Genomic DNA, 14,035 nt, shown 5'->3' with positions numbered 1-14,035 from the left:
CCTGCACTGCTGCTGCCTGGCAGGGGCTGTGCAGGGCTGGGCAGGGAAAGGCTTTTCCTCAGGGCCCAGCTCTCTCTCTCCTTGCCTTGCCCAGGTGCTCCTGGCATTGCTGACGGGCTCTCTGGGAATGGCAGTTCCAGCTGCAGGCTCAGGCCCAGCCCTTGTTCTCCTCCTGTGCAGGCTGAGCACAGCAATGGGGTGTCCCAGCTCCCTCTGCCCTGGGAAGCTCTGGGCAGGGCAGGCTGGGAATGAGCCAACTCTCCCTGACTTTGGGAAAGGCAGGAGCCACTTTGTGTGCCAGGGATCCCTCTGCTCTCAGCAGTGTCTCCTGGCTTTCCAGGATAACAAAGGAGTGGAGCTCAGAAAGGTGCAAGTCCAGGGCAGCTGGGAACAGGAGAGAGGGACAGAGCAGCTCCCCTCAGTCTGCACTAAGGCTCAGACAATCCTCCTGCCTCACTGTACCCCCTGTTCTCCCCAGGTGCAGCAGAATCTCTTGTTCTGCCTCCTGCAATCCCCATCCCTTCACCCTGGCAGCTCCTGTGCCTTAGGAGGAGATTCTTTGTCCAAGTTCAAACACCAGGACTGGTCCCTGCCCTCACTGTTCCCCTGCACTGACTGGGTGTCAGGGCTGACTCCCAGGTGTCCTGCTGCTTGAGGTCTGGCTCCTCAGTGAGCATTGGCCAGCAGCAATCTCCAGCAACCAAGATAAAAGAAGTTCTGCTAGACGTAGACAAAGGGGTGGTATTTAGTGGCAGGGAATGGTCTGTGAGAAAGGGCTTTGATGCTTCTATGAGAAATCTCCTGTCAAACTTCACTGTCTTTCCTCCTACAGGTTGAAACAGCCAGACACTGCAAATGTCCAACAGCAGCTCCATCAGCCACTTCCTCCTGCTGCCATTGGCAGACACGCGGCAGCTGCAGCTCCTGCACTTCTGCCTCTTCCTGGGCATCTCCCTGGCTGCCCTCCTGGCCAACGGCCTCATCATCAGCGCCGTAGCCTGCGGCCACCTCCTGCACACGCCCATGTTCTTCTTCCTGCTCAACCTGGCCCTCACCGACCTGGGCTCCATCCTCACCACTGTCCCCAAAGCCATGCACAATTCCCTCTGGGACACCAAGAACATCTCTTATGAAGGATGTGCTGCACAGCTGTTTCTCTTTGTGTTTTTCATATCAGCTGAATATTCCCTCCTGACTGTCATGTGCTATGACCGCTATAGGTCCATCTGCAAACCCCTGCACTACGGGACCCTCCTGGGCAGCAGAGCTTGTGCCCACATGGCAGCAGCTGCCTGGGCCAGTGCCTTTCTCAATGCTCTGCTTCACACAGCCAATACATTTTCTCTGCCCTTGTGTCAAGGCAATGTCCTGGGCCAGTTCTTCTGTGAAATCCCACACATCCTCAAGCTCTCCTGCTCACACTCCAAACTCAGGGAACTTGGGCTCATTGTCCTAAGTGCTTCTCTATATTTCAGCTGTTTTGTGTTCATTGTTTTCTCCTATGTGCAGATCTTCAGGGCCGTGCTGAGGATCCCCTCTGAGCAGGGGCGGCACAAAGCCTTTTCCACCTGCTTCCCTCACCTGGCTGTGCTCTCCCTATTCCTCAGCACTGGCTTTGTTACCTACCTGAAGCCCCCCTCCATCTCCTCCCCATCTCTGGATCTGGCAGTGTCAGTTCTGTACTCGGTGGTGCCTCCAGCCCTGAACCCCCTCATCTACAGCCTGAGGAACCAGGAGCTCAAGGCTGCAGTGTGTACACTGATCACTGGACAATTTCAGAAGCATTGAACTGCTGGCCAGTTTCTGCAAATCCTTTGTAATAAAAGTCATCTTTGATGCTTCCTTTTGGTTTGGTTGTGGAAGTTTTTTCATGTGTTTTAGTTTTTCAACATCATCCACAAAAAAGACCATTGTTTGTGCCTTTTGTAATTTTGATTCTTTCCACCTTTACTGTGGGCCTATGTCACCCTGGTTTTTCTGAGTTTTTTTAAAGCCTTCTGACTGTTCATAAGATGGAGTCAGTTTCTTTAGTTTCTGCACAATATTAGGAGCAGTGTTTCACTTTTCTCATGCATGGGAACATTAACAAATGTCGCGGTGCTGTTCCTCGCGCTGATGAGCGCGGCCACGGGCTAGCTCAGTCTCGTGCACCGCGGCAACGTATGAGGTCGGGGTGGCAAGCCGGGCGAGCCACCTCCTCCCTGTGGGGTCTTGGTTCCCCTCTCAGCGACGGTCAGCAGATGGCAAATGCAGCCCACGGCAGCTAATCAAAAGGCGGAGTCCTCTGGGCTCAGTTAAACAGGATTTTATTCAGGGGGAGAGGCAGCACGGGGCTCAGCACTCTCTGACCCACCACCCAGAAGAGACCCCGAGGCCAGGCGTGCGGCAGGTTTTAAGGGTGGGTGGAAACAGGGGTGGCAACAACCAGTCAGCCAGTCACAGGAATCGGGGGGTTAACCGGGGGTGGGAACCATGCAACTGGGGACCAACCACAAAATGAGGGGAGGGGGTCTCCCGGGCCCCAGCCTATCACTCGGCAACCTTTCCCGGAGGATTCTAGAAGCCAGGGAAGGGTCTCTGAGTGGCAGGCAGGCGACCACGAAGGGGGTGGGGGGGATTGACAGCGACAGGTGCAGGGAAGGGTTGAATGACAGAAAACGTCGGGTTTTACAATAGACAAAACAACCGATGCAGAAGGGAAAACCAATGCAGAACACAGGGGTATACAGTGAACTAAACCATTATAAAAATAACTTTAAAATCTTACAAAAATAACTTAATAACTTAATAAAAACAATTCTCACACCACCACAAACAAACCTTTTGTTTTCATTCCCTGTCCTTTGTTTCCATATTTCTAGATTTAAAATAGTCTGGCCATTGGGGTGATGAGGTGGTAACCCCAGAAACCAAACCACAACCAGATCCACAAATGTATAAAAATGAAAGAAATAAACAAGCTGCTCTCTCTGCTCTGGTTTTGGGGGAGCAACTCTGCACTTCAGACTTCTTGTCTCTGTGTTACTACTTTGCATGCCACTACCACAATTAGTGACCCATCTGTGTGACAAAACAGTCTGGTGATGTTTTCCTTCCCCTCTTTTTCTGTTGTGTGCCTGCTATGCAGGACACTCTGGTGTTGGAGCTTTGGGGGATCCTCTTGGAGCGGAAACATGCTCAGGTCTCTTGGGAGGGGCTTCAGCATCTGTTCGTGTGGGGCAGAGAGTGTGGATTCTTTCCCACGCCAGATGACGTGCTCTGTTGGAAGGTGTGGATCCTCCTGAGAGAATGTCTGTTGGAGGCACTCAAAACAGAATATGATGACGAGGTTGCACGATTGTTGGTGCAGTGGAAATCATTTGAGGGGGCTGTGTTAAGGTGAACCCCCCCAAGCTTGCAGACCTCATGGGCTGCCTCCCACATTTTGAAGCAGGATGGGGGGCTGGAGGAGGGCAGGGTCGTTATATCAGACCCAGAAGTATTGTCTGAGCCGGAACTTCAGCTCCCTTGTGAGATGGACTCTCCCCCTCCCTCCCCAGTCGCTGCGCCAGAGGGTCTTTCTCTCTGGGGCTCCGGAGCTGCTCTCTGAGAGGAAGAGTGCATCCCAAGCTGGTCGGCACTGCTCGGGCAGCGGCGGGTGCCCGGTGAGCCCGGGGCCGGTCCCGCCTGTCCCTGAGCCGTGGAGCCACCGGAGTGGGGCGGGGCCGCCTCCCCTCCATGCCTTCAGGTGTTGGTGGAGGAGGGCGTCCCGGGGGCACGGGCCCCACTGTTGTTTGACCGGGATTCGGTCACTGTGTGGTGTCTGTGCTGCGGCACGTCCATCACCTATCCGATGGAGTCAGGTGAAGTGGAACAACCCACCCTCCCACCTGGGCCGGGCCCGGAGGGGGCTGCATTGGCCGCTTCTATCCCCGCACGACCTGCTGAGGGAGTGCGGGGTGTGGACGCCACCGGAGGCAAGCTCCCGGTCGGTTCTTCGTTGGACCCCACCCCCACGGGTGGGCTGACAGCTCCGCTCCACTCGGGGGTGGCTGTGTCTGCAGGCCTCTGCCCCTCCTATGGGACTCTTCTCGGGGAGGTCCCGGACCCTCCGCTCCCCACGCCAGCCCCGTGGGCTGCAGCTGGGGGCGGTGCTCGTGGGGCGGGGAGAGACTCCGGCGCTGCCAGCTCTGATGGGCTGCCGGCCTGCGGGGGCCAAGGTGCTGTCTCCATCTCCGCCTGAATGCAGCCCGAGTTTCCCAGCTGCACTGGGATGTGTGCCTGCTGCGGAGCCTTTGGACCGGTCTCCAGCGGCCGGTGCTGCGGCGCTGCCGGCGGGCTCCAGCCCCTCTGTGGATGCGGTGGGCCCAGCAGCAGCGGCTGGCCCGGCTCCATCTCCGCTTCCCGCTGCGAGCGCTACGGCAGCTGCAGGCACCGGGGTGTTTAAGTTCAGTGCGAACAGGGACACGGCCGGAATGCGGCCGGTCTTTGACAAGAGCAAAGGGCCCCACGCTGTTGGCTCTTCCTCCACAGCCTGGTGGACACTCCCTGCCGTCAGGTGACTATATGCCCGAGAGACCGTGGGCGATTCTGGGGGGAGGTGAAAGCTAAGGCTGAAGAACTCAGCGATGGTGCTGATGCTGGTGCTGGACCTGCGGTGTCTGGTGTTCAGCCGGTCCCCAGCCGAGTGCCTGCCTCTGACCCTGTGGGGCCCACAGGGCAGGATATGGCAAGTGCTGCTGCTTCATCTGATGGTCGTCAGGCCTTCCCTGTCCTTCAGAGTGTTACTCATAACACCTATCAACCCTTGGCTTGGCAGGCCTTGGCAGAGCTGTGTGATGCAGTCAGAAAGTATGGTCTGGGCTCAGCCGAGGTGATGCAAGTCCTCAGTTATTTTAATGCCAATCTTTTGACGCCCTTTGACATTTGGAGCTTGGCTAGGATCCTTTTTTCCACCGGTCAAATATGACTTCTTTGAGTATAAATGGACTCAGTTGGCAGTCAGAGCGGTGGAACGGAATGTGACACTGGGTCCAGGTGATCCTAGGCGTATGATTAATACCGATATGCTACTGGGAACAGGCAATTATACCAGGGCCGAAGGGCAGGCTGGTTTTGAGCCCTCGGTCCAGGAGCAGTGCCAGCAGACAGGCATGGCAGCCCTGGTTCAGACCATACAGCTGGCTACTCCACAGGAGTCCTTTGTAACAATCGTCCAGGGAGTTGATGAGCCCTTCCTGAGCTTTGCAGGATGGCTGACTGCTGCGGTTGAGAAGCAGGTGAGTGATCCTGAGGCAAGGAAGCTCATGCTTCAGTCCCTTGCTCGAAGCAACTGCAATGCTGTTTGCAAGGGGATAATTGAGGCGCTTCCTGGGGATCCGCCCATGTCGCAGATGGTTGAGGCCTGTGCGAGGATAACCCCTTCCAGCCAACAGATGGTTGCCGTAGCTACAGCTGTACAGCCAGCCGTGGCTACGGTTGTCCAACCGACGGTGGCTACAGCAGTCCAACCAGCCGTGCCTACAGCTGCGCAGCGGCTGTGGCTGCTGCTGTGCAGCCCCCCTAGATCGTTCCCCAGGGTGTGCAATGGCAGCAATGGGGTGCTCGGGCCAGGAAGAAACAGGGCAGAAAGGCACAGAAGCCTACGGCTGTCTTGTTTCATTGTGCACGATGTGGAAGGCCGAATCATGCTGTGGACATGTGTAAGGCAACGGTGCACGTGAATGGTTGTTCCTTGGTCGGTTCGGGAAACGCGACATGGAGTGTGAAGGCGAGAAGCGTGCCAACACAAATGTCTCTGCCTCAGCCCCAACCAATGGAGATCTGCTCAGCAGGCTTGCAGCCAGCACCCGCGGTTCAGCAGGTGTTGATGTCTGCACAGCTGAGTCTGTCGTGATTGATTCGGACAAAATACACAAGGTTCCCCTGGATGCCTTTGGTCCCTTGGGTGATGGCATGAGTGCTTTCCTGATGGGGAGGTCCAGTGCCACCATTCAGGGTATCATGGTGCACCTGGGACTGATTGATGCGGATTTTTCAGGGCAGATTCATGCAATGGTGTAGTTTTTCCCTACGAGACTAGACGACCGCCCATGGCAAAAGTAAAAGAGTCTGCTCTCTGGCTTCGGGTGGGATTTTACAGCTTTTATTCTCAAGTCCTGCCCTGCTTTGCTGGACTGTCCCCGTGATTTGCTGGTACCAGACAGACCTCGCCCCTCACCTGTCAGGGCTTTTTCCCCAGGGGGCAGGGCCCAGAGACAGGGCCCAGAGGCACCATCCAATAAGGGAGAAGCAGGAGGAGAACAGGGCTTGGTTACGTTTCAGTGTGGGGAATGGGTACTGGGAGGCAAGGACAGATCATAGAACAGATACATAGAAAAAACATTACAAATCCGATGAAATATAAACCAAATTAATGCATTACAACATTTCCCCTTTTCTTATTAAATTAAGAAGGAGGAAGGCTCGGTTCGTCGGAGATGCTCAGAGTTCAGACCTTGAGTACCTTTAAAGTTGCTAAAGAAAAATGACCTTTAGTGCAAACAAAACTGTCTAGAAAAACACTGTTAAGGAATAATGATAAATAGAATGAGACGGTTCAGTGCTTTCTCCTCCTCCAGGCAGCACTGGCCACTTGTGGGCCCTCTGCAGGTGGTTTTGCAGTTTTGGGGATGAAAGGTTTCACCCACTCAGCTGGCACCCACTTGAGATCTGGGGGAGTGGACACATAGGCGTACCCACGACCCCAGGTGACCTGATCATGAGGACTTTTTGTTTCTCTGGTCACTGGATCCTTTACTATCATATCCAGTGACTTTTGCTGAAAGGCAGAACTGGTTAAAGCAGGATTATTTAGTTTAACATTTACATTTTCTATTTTCTTTGAAAAATTCCCTTCAGACCTTTGAGACCTCCCGCCCCCATTGTCCCGAAAGTCCAAAAATTGCTTCTTTAAAGGGCATTGAGATACCCAATGTCCAGCCTGATCGCACAGGAGACACGTTGTTCCTCTCTTGGGCGGTGGCCGTGGCACAGGTACAGGAGGCACGGTGTCTGCAGCAGCAGCTTTTTGTGGCGGCTTGACTCTGGAACTGTGCTTTTGATGAGCTTTTATGAAGGGAATCTTCCTGGCACACACCTGGAGTATGTCATGTAAAGTTGGAGCTGGTTCTGTGGACAGGCTGAGGATGGCTGCCTTGCACTGCTCATTTGCATTGGTCAGTGCCATCTCCTCCAGGACCTGTTCCTGGGCTCCTTCATTCTTAACCTGTAACTCGATAGCTCGGGTTAATCGCTCCACAAATGTTACTAAAGGTTCTGATGGAAGCTGCTTTATTTTACTGCAAGGTTGGAAAGACTTATCGGGCTGGGTTGCTAATTGAATTGGCAGATTCTTATTACCAACAGCCATTTCAGGATTTTGCCAAAGCTCCGGAAGTAAATCTTTTTTGGAGGTCAAAGGGAACTGTAGTATTTCTTGCTAAATTTGCTTTTAAACAGTTGCAGAAGTATTCTCTTTCATATTTGAATTTGGCCTGAGCTTTGCATAGACTCTGAATCGCTTGTTGGGGGAAGGGGTCCCAGTTACTGTGGGCAGCACCCTCTCTTTTTGATTGTTGATATGTGAAAGGGGTGGCAGAAAAGTCAGGATCACTTCCTGCTTCCGGGTTCCCGGCTTCCCCCCCCTCCCCTCCCCTCCGGGGCGTGGGAGCTGGGACTGTGGAGAGGGAACCCGTGGGAACCAGGGGCAGGGAGGGGCTGGAGGCTTGAGTCACACGGGGAGGAGTCGGAGGGCGGAGGTTTGAGGGTAGGGGGCAGAGTCAGAGGAGAGGGCAGTGCTGGGGGTGGCATCAAAGAGAAGGAGGTGTCTGGGGAGAAGAAGGAATTGCGGGAAGGGGGGACAGACAAAGGGAGAGACTCCTTGTGGCTCGGGAGCACATGGCTTCGGCCATTTTGGACAAAGGAATCCCCTCCATCTTGTGACCCCCCCCACCTGGGGATCACTGGGATGGGAGGTTTGGGCACTCGGACTGCCTGCAAAGGTACAAGATGGGGAAAATTCACCAAGAACTGGCCTTTTTTCCTTTTTCTTTGGCTTTTGCAATACAAACTTAATTTTTAAGCTATAGAAAGCAAAATTTGCATCTTCTTTATTGTTAGAGGAGCCACATCCAACTATTTTTTTTTTTTTGTTATAGCCTCCCAGAATTCTGGGGAGCTTATTTGCTCTAATGATAAGTGTGGAAAGTGAGAAAACAACCACAGAGTTAATTTTTTCAGCTGTTTCTTTGAATAATGGGTCTTGCCATTATTCAAGGTATATAAAATGTAATAATAGACTCTTTTGTGGGGAACAGACAATTTTGCACCCATTTTTGGCTCAGATTTTGACTTTCTGTGTCCTCCCTATTGTGACTGAGAAACTGAAAAGAAAAAAACTTGCTGGAGAGAAAAAAAACCAAAAGGAGTTCCACCCCCGCCAAGGCTGCCGAAAAGCACTTTGAAGGTTTCCTCTGAAAGCAAAACCTTCCCCGATAGAGAAAAAACCCTTTTCCCTTTGGAATTCCACGTCTGAAAGGGATTTTCCCTTAGAAAACCAAAAGTAATACTCACCAAAATTTCAGTGTTTCTTTCCTTTCTTTCCCAATCACTCCTTTTACCTAGAGACCCCTCTTTGGTGCATAAAGAGCTTCCAGTCTCTGATCCCAGGGTCATCTTTCTACAAGCATGTGGCCATCCCTAGGCAGCTTGCCGGTCGTGGGCTTCTTTGCAGCACTCCGATGGGATTTTTGAGTCCAAGGGAGAAAACTGCAACCCTGGCCTGTAGAATCCTGTGTTTCGGAGATTCCACAGTGAACGCCAAGCCTGACGGGTCTGTCTCTGCATGGGTGGGCTACGTTTCGTGACTCATGTACCTGCGTGAGATTCCTCGGCCACATGCTCCCCGAGTGGTTCTTCCAGCATTTTGGGAACCTTTTGTGGCTTCAAGCCCCAGTTCGGGCGCCAGTTGTATCCTTCCCCATGCGACTAGATGGCCGCCAAAGGTAAAAGGAGAGTCTTGACTCTCTGACTTCGGGTTGGATATTTCTGCTTTTAGTCTTATGTCCTGCTCAGCTTTGACACCCTTCCCAATGGAAAGCCGATGCCAGAGAGTGCTGGCCCCTCCCTTGCCGTGGCTTTTTCCCCCAGGGGGCAGGGCCCATAGGCAAGACCCAGAGGCATCACCCAATCAGTGTTCAGTGGGAAGAAACAGGATTAGGTTACATCCAAATGACGGGGATGGGCACTGCTGGGCAGGGACAGATAGAAAAGAACATTACAAATATAAACATAATTAATGCCTTAAAACAAATAATATAGATGTCAACTGTTTATTGGATAATTGGGACTTAAATAGCCTTGAATAGACACCATTTTAGCTCACTTTCTCCACTTGTTAGAGAGAGCTCACATCTCCTGTGTTTGTAATAGATAAGGATAATAAATTTCAGAGTGAGACTTCAAAAAGAATGTCTTCTGAGTTTTATTCACCCTGATCTTGGAGCAGGAAAGAGCCAGGCAATCCCACAGGGAAAGCCAATGGCCACCCTTTACTTCCAACACTGTGGACACTGTGTGAGACACTAGCACAGTCATTTTCTGGCCCAAGGTGAACTTGCGTGCTTCTTGGATGTTCAGCAGCACAGCTGCGACAGCTCTAAGGCAACCTGGCTGTCCTTTGGCTGCTGCACCCAGCTGCTTAGAAAAGTAAGCAACTGCCCTTCGATATGGGCCCAGGTCCTGTGCCAGTATTCCCAGGGCAATCCCCTGTTTCTCATGGGAAAAGAGAAAGAATGGTTGACTCATGTCTGGAAGTTCCAGAGCTGGAGCTGACATGAGAGCTTCCTTTAGTTGTTCAGAGGCCAGTGTGGCTTCCTTTGTCCACTGGAGGTCTTTGTTTCAGTTTGCAGTGAGCACATACAGAGGTTTCACAAATAGCCTGTAATTGTAGATCCATAATTTGCACTACCCCATCATTCCCAAAAAGGTTCCCCGTTCCTTTATTATCTGGGGTTTCAGGGTTTGGCATATTACATCTGTGCACTCTTTTTCCAAAGTCTGTTGTCCAGCACTGACCTCATAAACCAGCTAAATCACCTTCTGCTTTACCACTTGAGCCTTTTTCTTTGATACTCAGTACCCCTGAAGCCCCAGGAAATTTAAAAGGCTTACTGTCCAGGCCACACACCCCTCTTCTGTTGGAGCAGCTATTAGGATGTCATCTACATACTGCAACAATTTCCCTTCTCCTGGTTGTGTTTCCCAGGATTCTAAGTCTTTTGCAAGTTGTTCTCTGAATAAGGTGGGCAAATTTTTGAACCTGTGCTGAAGCACTGTCCATGTGAGCTGAGTTTTCACATTCAAATGCAAAAAATTTCTGTCTGGCTTCATGGTGAGAGAAGCAAAAGAAGGCATCCTTTAAATCTAGAATGGTAAACCAAGTTAACTCTGATGTTAAACACCTTAAAAAGGTGTATGGCTTTGCCACTACAGGGTAAAGATCCTCAGTTATCTTGCTGACAGCTCGTAAATCCTGTATGACTCGATATGACCCATCAAGTTTTGGAGAGTAAAAATCAATGTGACATGCTTTTGGCAACCCCAGCTGTAAGGAGTTTTCAATTATCAGGTTAATTCTTTCCCTATTCTCTTTTCCCAGGGGATACTCTTTGATTCTAACTAGTTGTTTCCCATCCTTAAGTTTGAATTGTACTAGGGGTTCATTTTTTCCTCTCCCTGGTGTATTGGAAGCCCATACTCTAGGCCACCTATTTTTGATCATTTACATCCAAAGTAATTTCCACAATTTTAAATAAATGGTTGATTTTAATTTTTCTTATAAATCTCTCCCTAGGAGTGACTCTGGGGAATTAGGCACATATAAAAACTTACGGATGTTCCATTGTTTTCCATATTTATATTTTAATGGCTTTCAAAAATGTGCTATTTTAGACTGGCCAGTTGCCCCCTTGTCCTAGGGTGACTTTACGATGCTTGTGTCCCCAGTTGTCTGTTCTGTCTGAGTTGGATGTTGTGTTCTGTGACTTTAAGCCTGGTTCTGAGAATGAAGCGGGGAGAGGGAGAAGGGCCGAGTTTGTTTACAGAAACTGCACTCACTCCTCTGCATTCCAGCTCCTGGATTGTGATCATCTGAGGCACGGACAGACAGCGGGACAGGGATCTCCTGTGCTTTTAGTTAGTTTTAGCTCGCTTTAGAGGCAGAGAAGTTCCCTGGACTGTTTTTTTTCCTTTTTCTTGGAACTGTTTAAACCTGCTCTGGGCTGAAAAACCCAGAAGAGCACCAGGAGCTCAGCACCTTCGCCCCTCCGGGGCCCAGGACAGCATTTTCCAGAGTCAGAGGGACTGCTAAGAGATAGAGTAAGCAGATCTACAACCCATGGCAAGGACTTTCATCAATTTTGCCTCTCTCTTCAGAGTGGTGAGAGGTTTTATTGTTTCATATTATTCATTTTTTATGCTTGTGGGCACTTTGTTAAATAAATAGATTTTTCCTCTTTTCTCTAAGGAGATTTTTTCCCTGACCAACTGGGGCTGGGGCTGTTTGGGTTTGCTTCCCAGAGGGACCCTCTTTGGAGGTTTCCTCCCAAATTTGCCCTAAACCAGGACACCCCTTCACTATACCATTGTCATTCCCCACTAGCAGCAAAGCTTTATTTAAAACTGAATATGTTGGTCCTGTATCCACCATGAGTTTCACCTTCTCCGCCTCTTTTCCCAGCTTCATTTTTATAACCAGTGGATCTGCAGGGGTGGAATCCCCCTGGTTTCAGGTACTAAGTGTGACTTTCCACACACAAACTTTAAGATCTCGGGTTCCAAATCCACTTGCCTAAGGTGTTGTTCTTGCTCACACCCAAGTACATACACTCTGTTGCCTTGCAAAAAAATAATACCAATGCCTTGTACAAATCTTACACTATATTAACACCCACACGGGACGCCACGCTCTCAACGAGCTAATTGTCCTGAAATTTCCACAGAAACAAGTTATCCAGTTCCTCTCTCTTGGAAGATCCAGATCCTCTACTACAGGTTGCTCCCAATCCAAGGCTACCAGCCTTCCTGCAGAGGTCTTATATACCCCTTCTAATATAACATGTTCATTTATTTTGGTTTTTACCCAGCAACATGCTCGATTCACATATTCCCACAAGTCAAGTCCAAACCACTGAGGGAGAAGAGTTCCCTCCACTCATCTAGCCACGTTTAAAACACCCAATAAAACACACAGTAATCACCACACACTCAGGCACAGCACGCTCAGACACTGCACACTCTCCTGTGCTCCCACTCTGTATTCCCACGCTTTGCCTGTCTCTGGCCGTTCCGGTCACCCAGGGAAGGAAACACAGATCGGGGCTCTGCACTCACTCTGTGTCTGCTGGCACGTCTCATTCACACAATCAAATGTTCAAACTTAGCCATCACAGTCACACAAATACAGGAACAGAAACTCAATTGCAGTTATAGTTGGTTGTCACAAGAGAGGAGTATTTCCACAAAAATGAATACAGATATTACAAAGGACTGCAATTATAGGTAGTTGTCACAAGAGAGAAGTGTGTTCACACTAATGAACACAGCTATTGCAAAAACTCCAAAATTCCTTTCAAAAGGCACTACATCAAAACCACATATCCCACACAGCATATATCACTGGCTTTTCATCCCACATAAATCACCTTACATAAATCATCTTACAGAAAGCCTTTTTCCCACCACTCATTAACAAAACCTTAAAACAAACACAATTTTACAGGATATTTATGGTATAGTAACCAAGTAATAAATAATACTGGTAATATCTTGGTTTCTGCTCAGATTACACCTACATCTGCCAGGGGCCACCCAGTGGGGTCACCAGAAATTCCCTTTTTCCATATTTCCAAAATTACTATACCAGATGTCTCTGACAGATACTTAACCTTGTGCAAACATTTCCAGCTCATTGGTTTAGCTTCAGTGCCCTCCCTTAAAAGTCAATAAAATATACCTTCTCTGCCATGTGGAAGGTCCTTGTTTATTCCCTGCAGGAGCAGCCAGGGAGCAGATTCCCCTCTGGAAAAGATCCAGGGTGCACCTTGGGGGGTCCAGCCTCCCAAGTGCTTCTGCAGCCAGCTGAAGTCCCATCGAGGTCACCAAATGAAGAGTAGAATAAGGACTTTACAATTAGAAAATTCTAAAGCGGGTATGTTTAATTTCCAGCTGGGACACAGAGGGGGACATTTCCTCCAAACTGTGTGTGCTCCGGTGACTTTCTCTTATTTATCTTTTGAAGTATTATGCATTTGAAGTATATGCATTCAATTTCACAATACACCTATACATTACCTAGGTCTGCCTAACCTCACTTTGTATTAAAATTAGCCAGAAGATATTTCTGCAGCTGCGGAGTCCCCTCTGGTGGTCGTGGGCCAGGGTATTCTAATGAAGTAAAATAGTCTTCCTCCAAATGTCCTCTTCTTGACTCCTTCTGGGCAGGCACAGTAAGGATTTGGCTAGTTCCCAGGTAAGTTTGCCCTGGCCAAAACAGGAGCCTGATTCTTGCTGACTCCCAAGCCACAAAGTTCTTCTTTATCAATTTTTGACAAATGCCTAGGTGCAGCTTTGCTAAGTTTCAACGTTATACATCTTACCTATATGTTAGTAGCTACCTAGTAACTACCTAGCAGCCAAGCTTAATAGCTAATCTTCTCTGTGTTCTCAGTACAAACTGGTTTTTTACTTCTACAAAATCACCAAAAGCTGCCGCTAAAATCTTGAATTTTCATATCCCATATCAGGTGCACCCATCGCTGGAGCACCCCAGAGAGGGCACTACCATGGGGCTCACTCAGAATTTGCTGCTGGGCTGGGCTGGGCTGAGCTGGACTGGGGTGAGGGCAGGTAAGGTGGGCAGAGCTGGGAAGAAGCTGGGCAAGACTGGGAAGTTCCCAGGAGATAAAACCCACCCATGTCAGCTGAGCTGTGTGACTCTGCAGGGCCAGGACACATT

The 14,035-nt window shown here is 50.1% G+C and overlaps 1 protein-coding gene across 1 annotated transcript; it reads left to right on the top strand.

Moving 5' to 3' along the window:
- The first annotated feature begins 855 nt into the window (after positions 1 to 855).
- LOC120764634 (olfactory receptor 14A16-like) lies at positions 856 to 1,826 on the top strand. The gene has a single exon (XM_040088634.2). The coding sequence runs from the start codon at positions 856 to 858 to the stop codon at positions 1,786 to 1,788; it is 933 nt and encodes a 310-aa protein (XP_039944568.1). The 3' UTR covers positions 1,789 to 1,826.
- The last annotated feature ends 12,209 nt before the right edge of the window (positions 1,827 to 14,035 follow it).

Source organism: Hirundo rustica, chromosome 33 (assembly GCF_015227805.2).
Source record: "Hirundo rustica isolate bHirRus1 chromosome 33, bHirRus1.pri.v3, whole genome shotgun sequence".
NCBI classification, from domain to species: Eukaryota; Metazoa; Chordata; class Aves; order Passeriformes; family Hirundinidae; genus Hirundo; species Hirundo rustica.
This window is presented reverse-complemented; position numbering and strand designations above follow the sequence as displayed.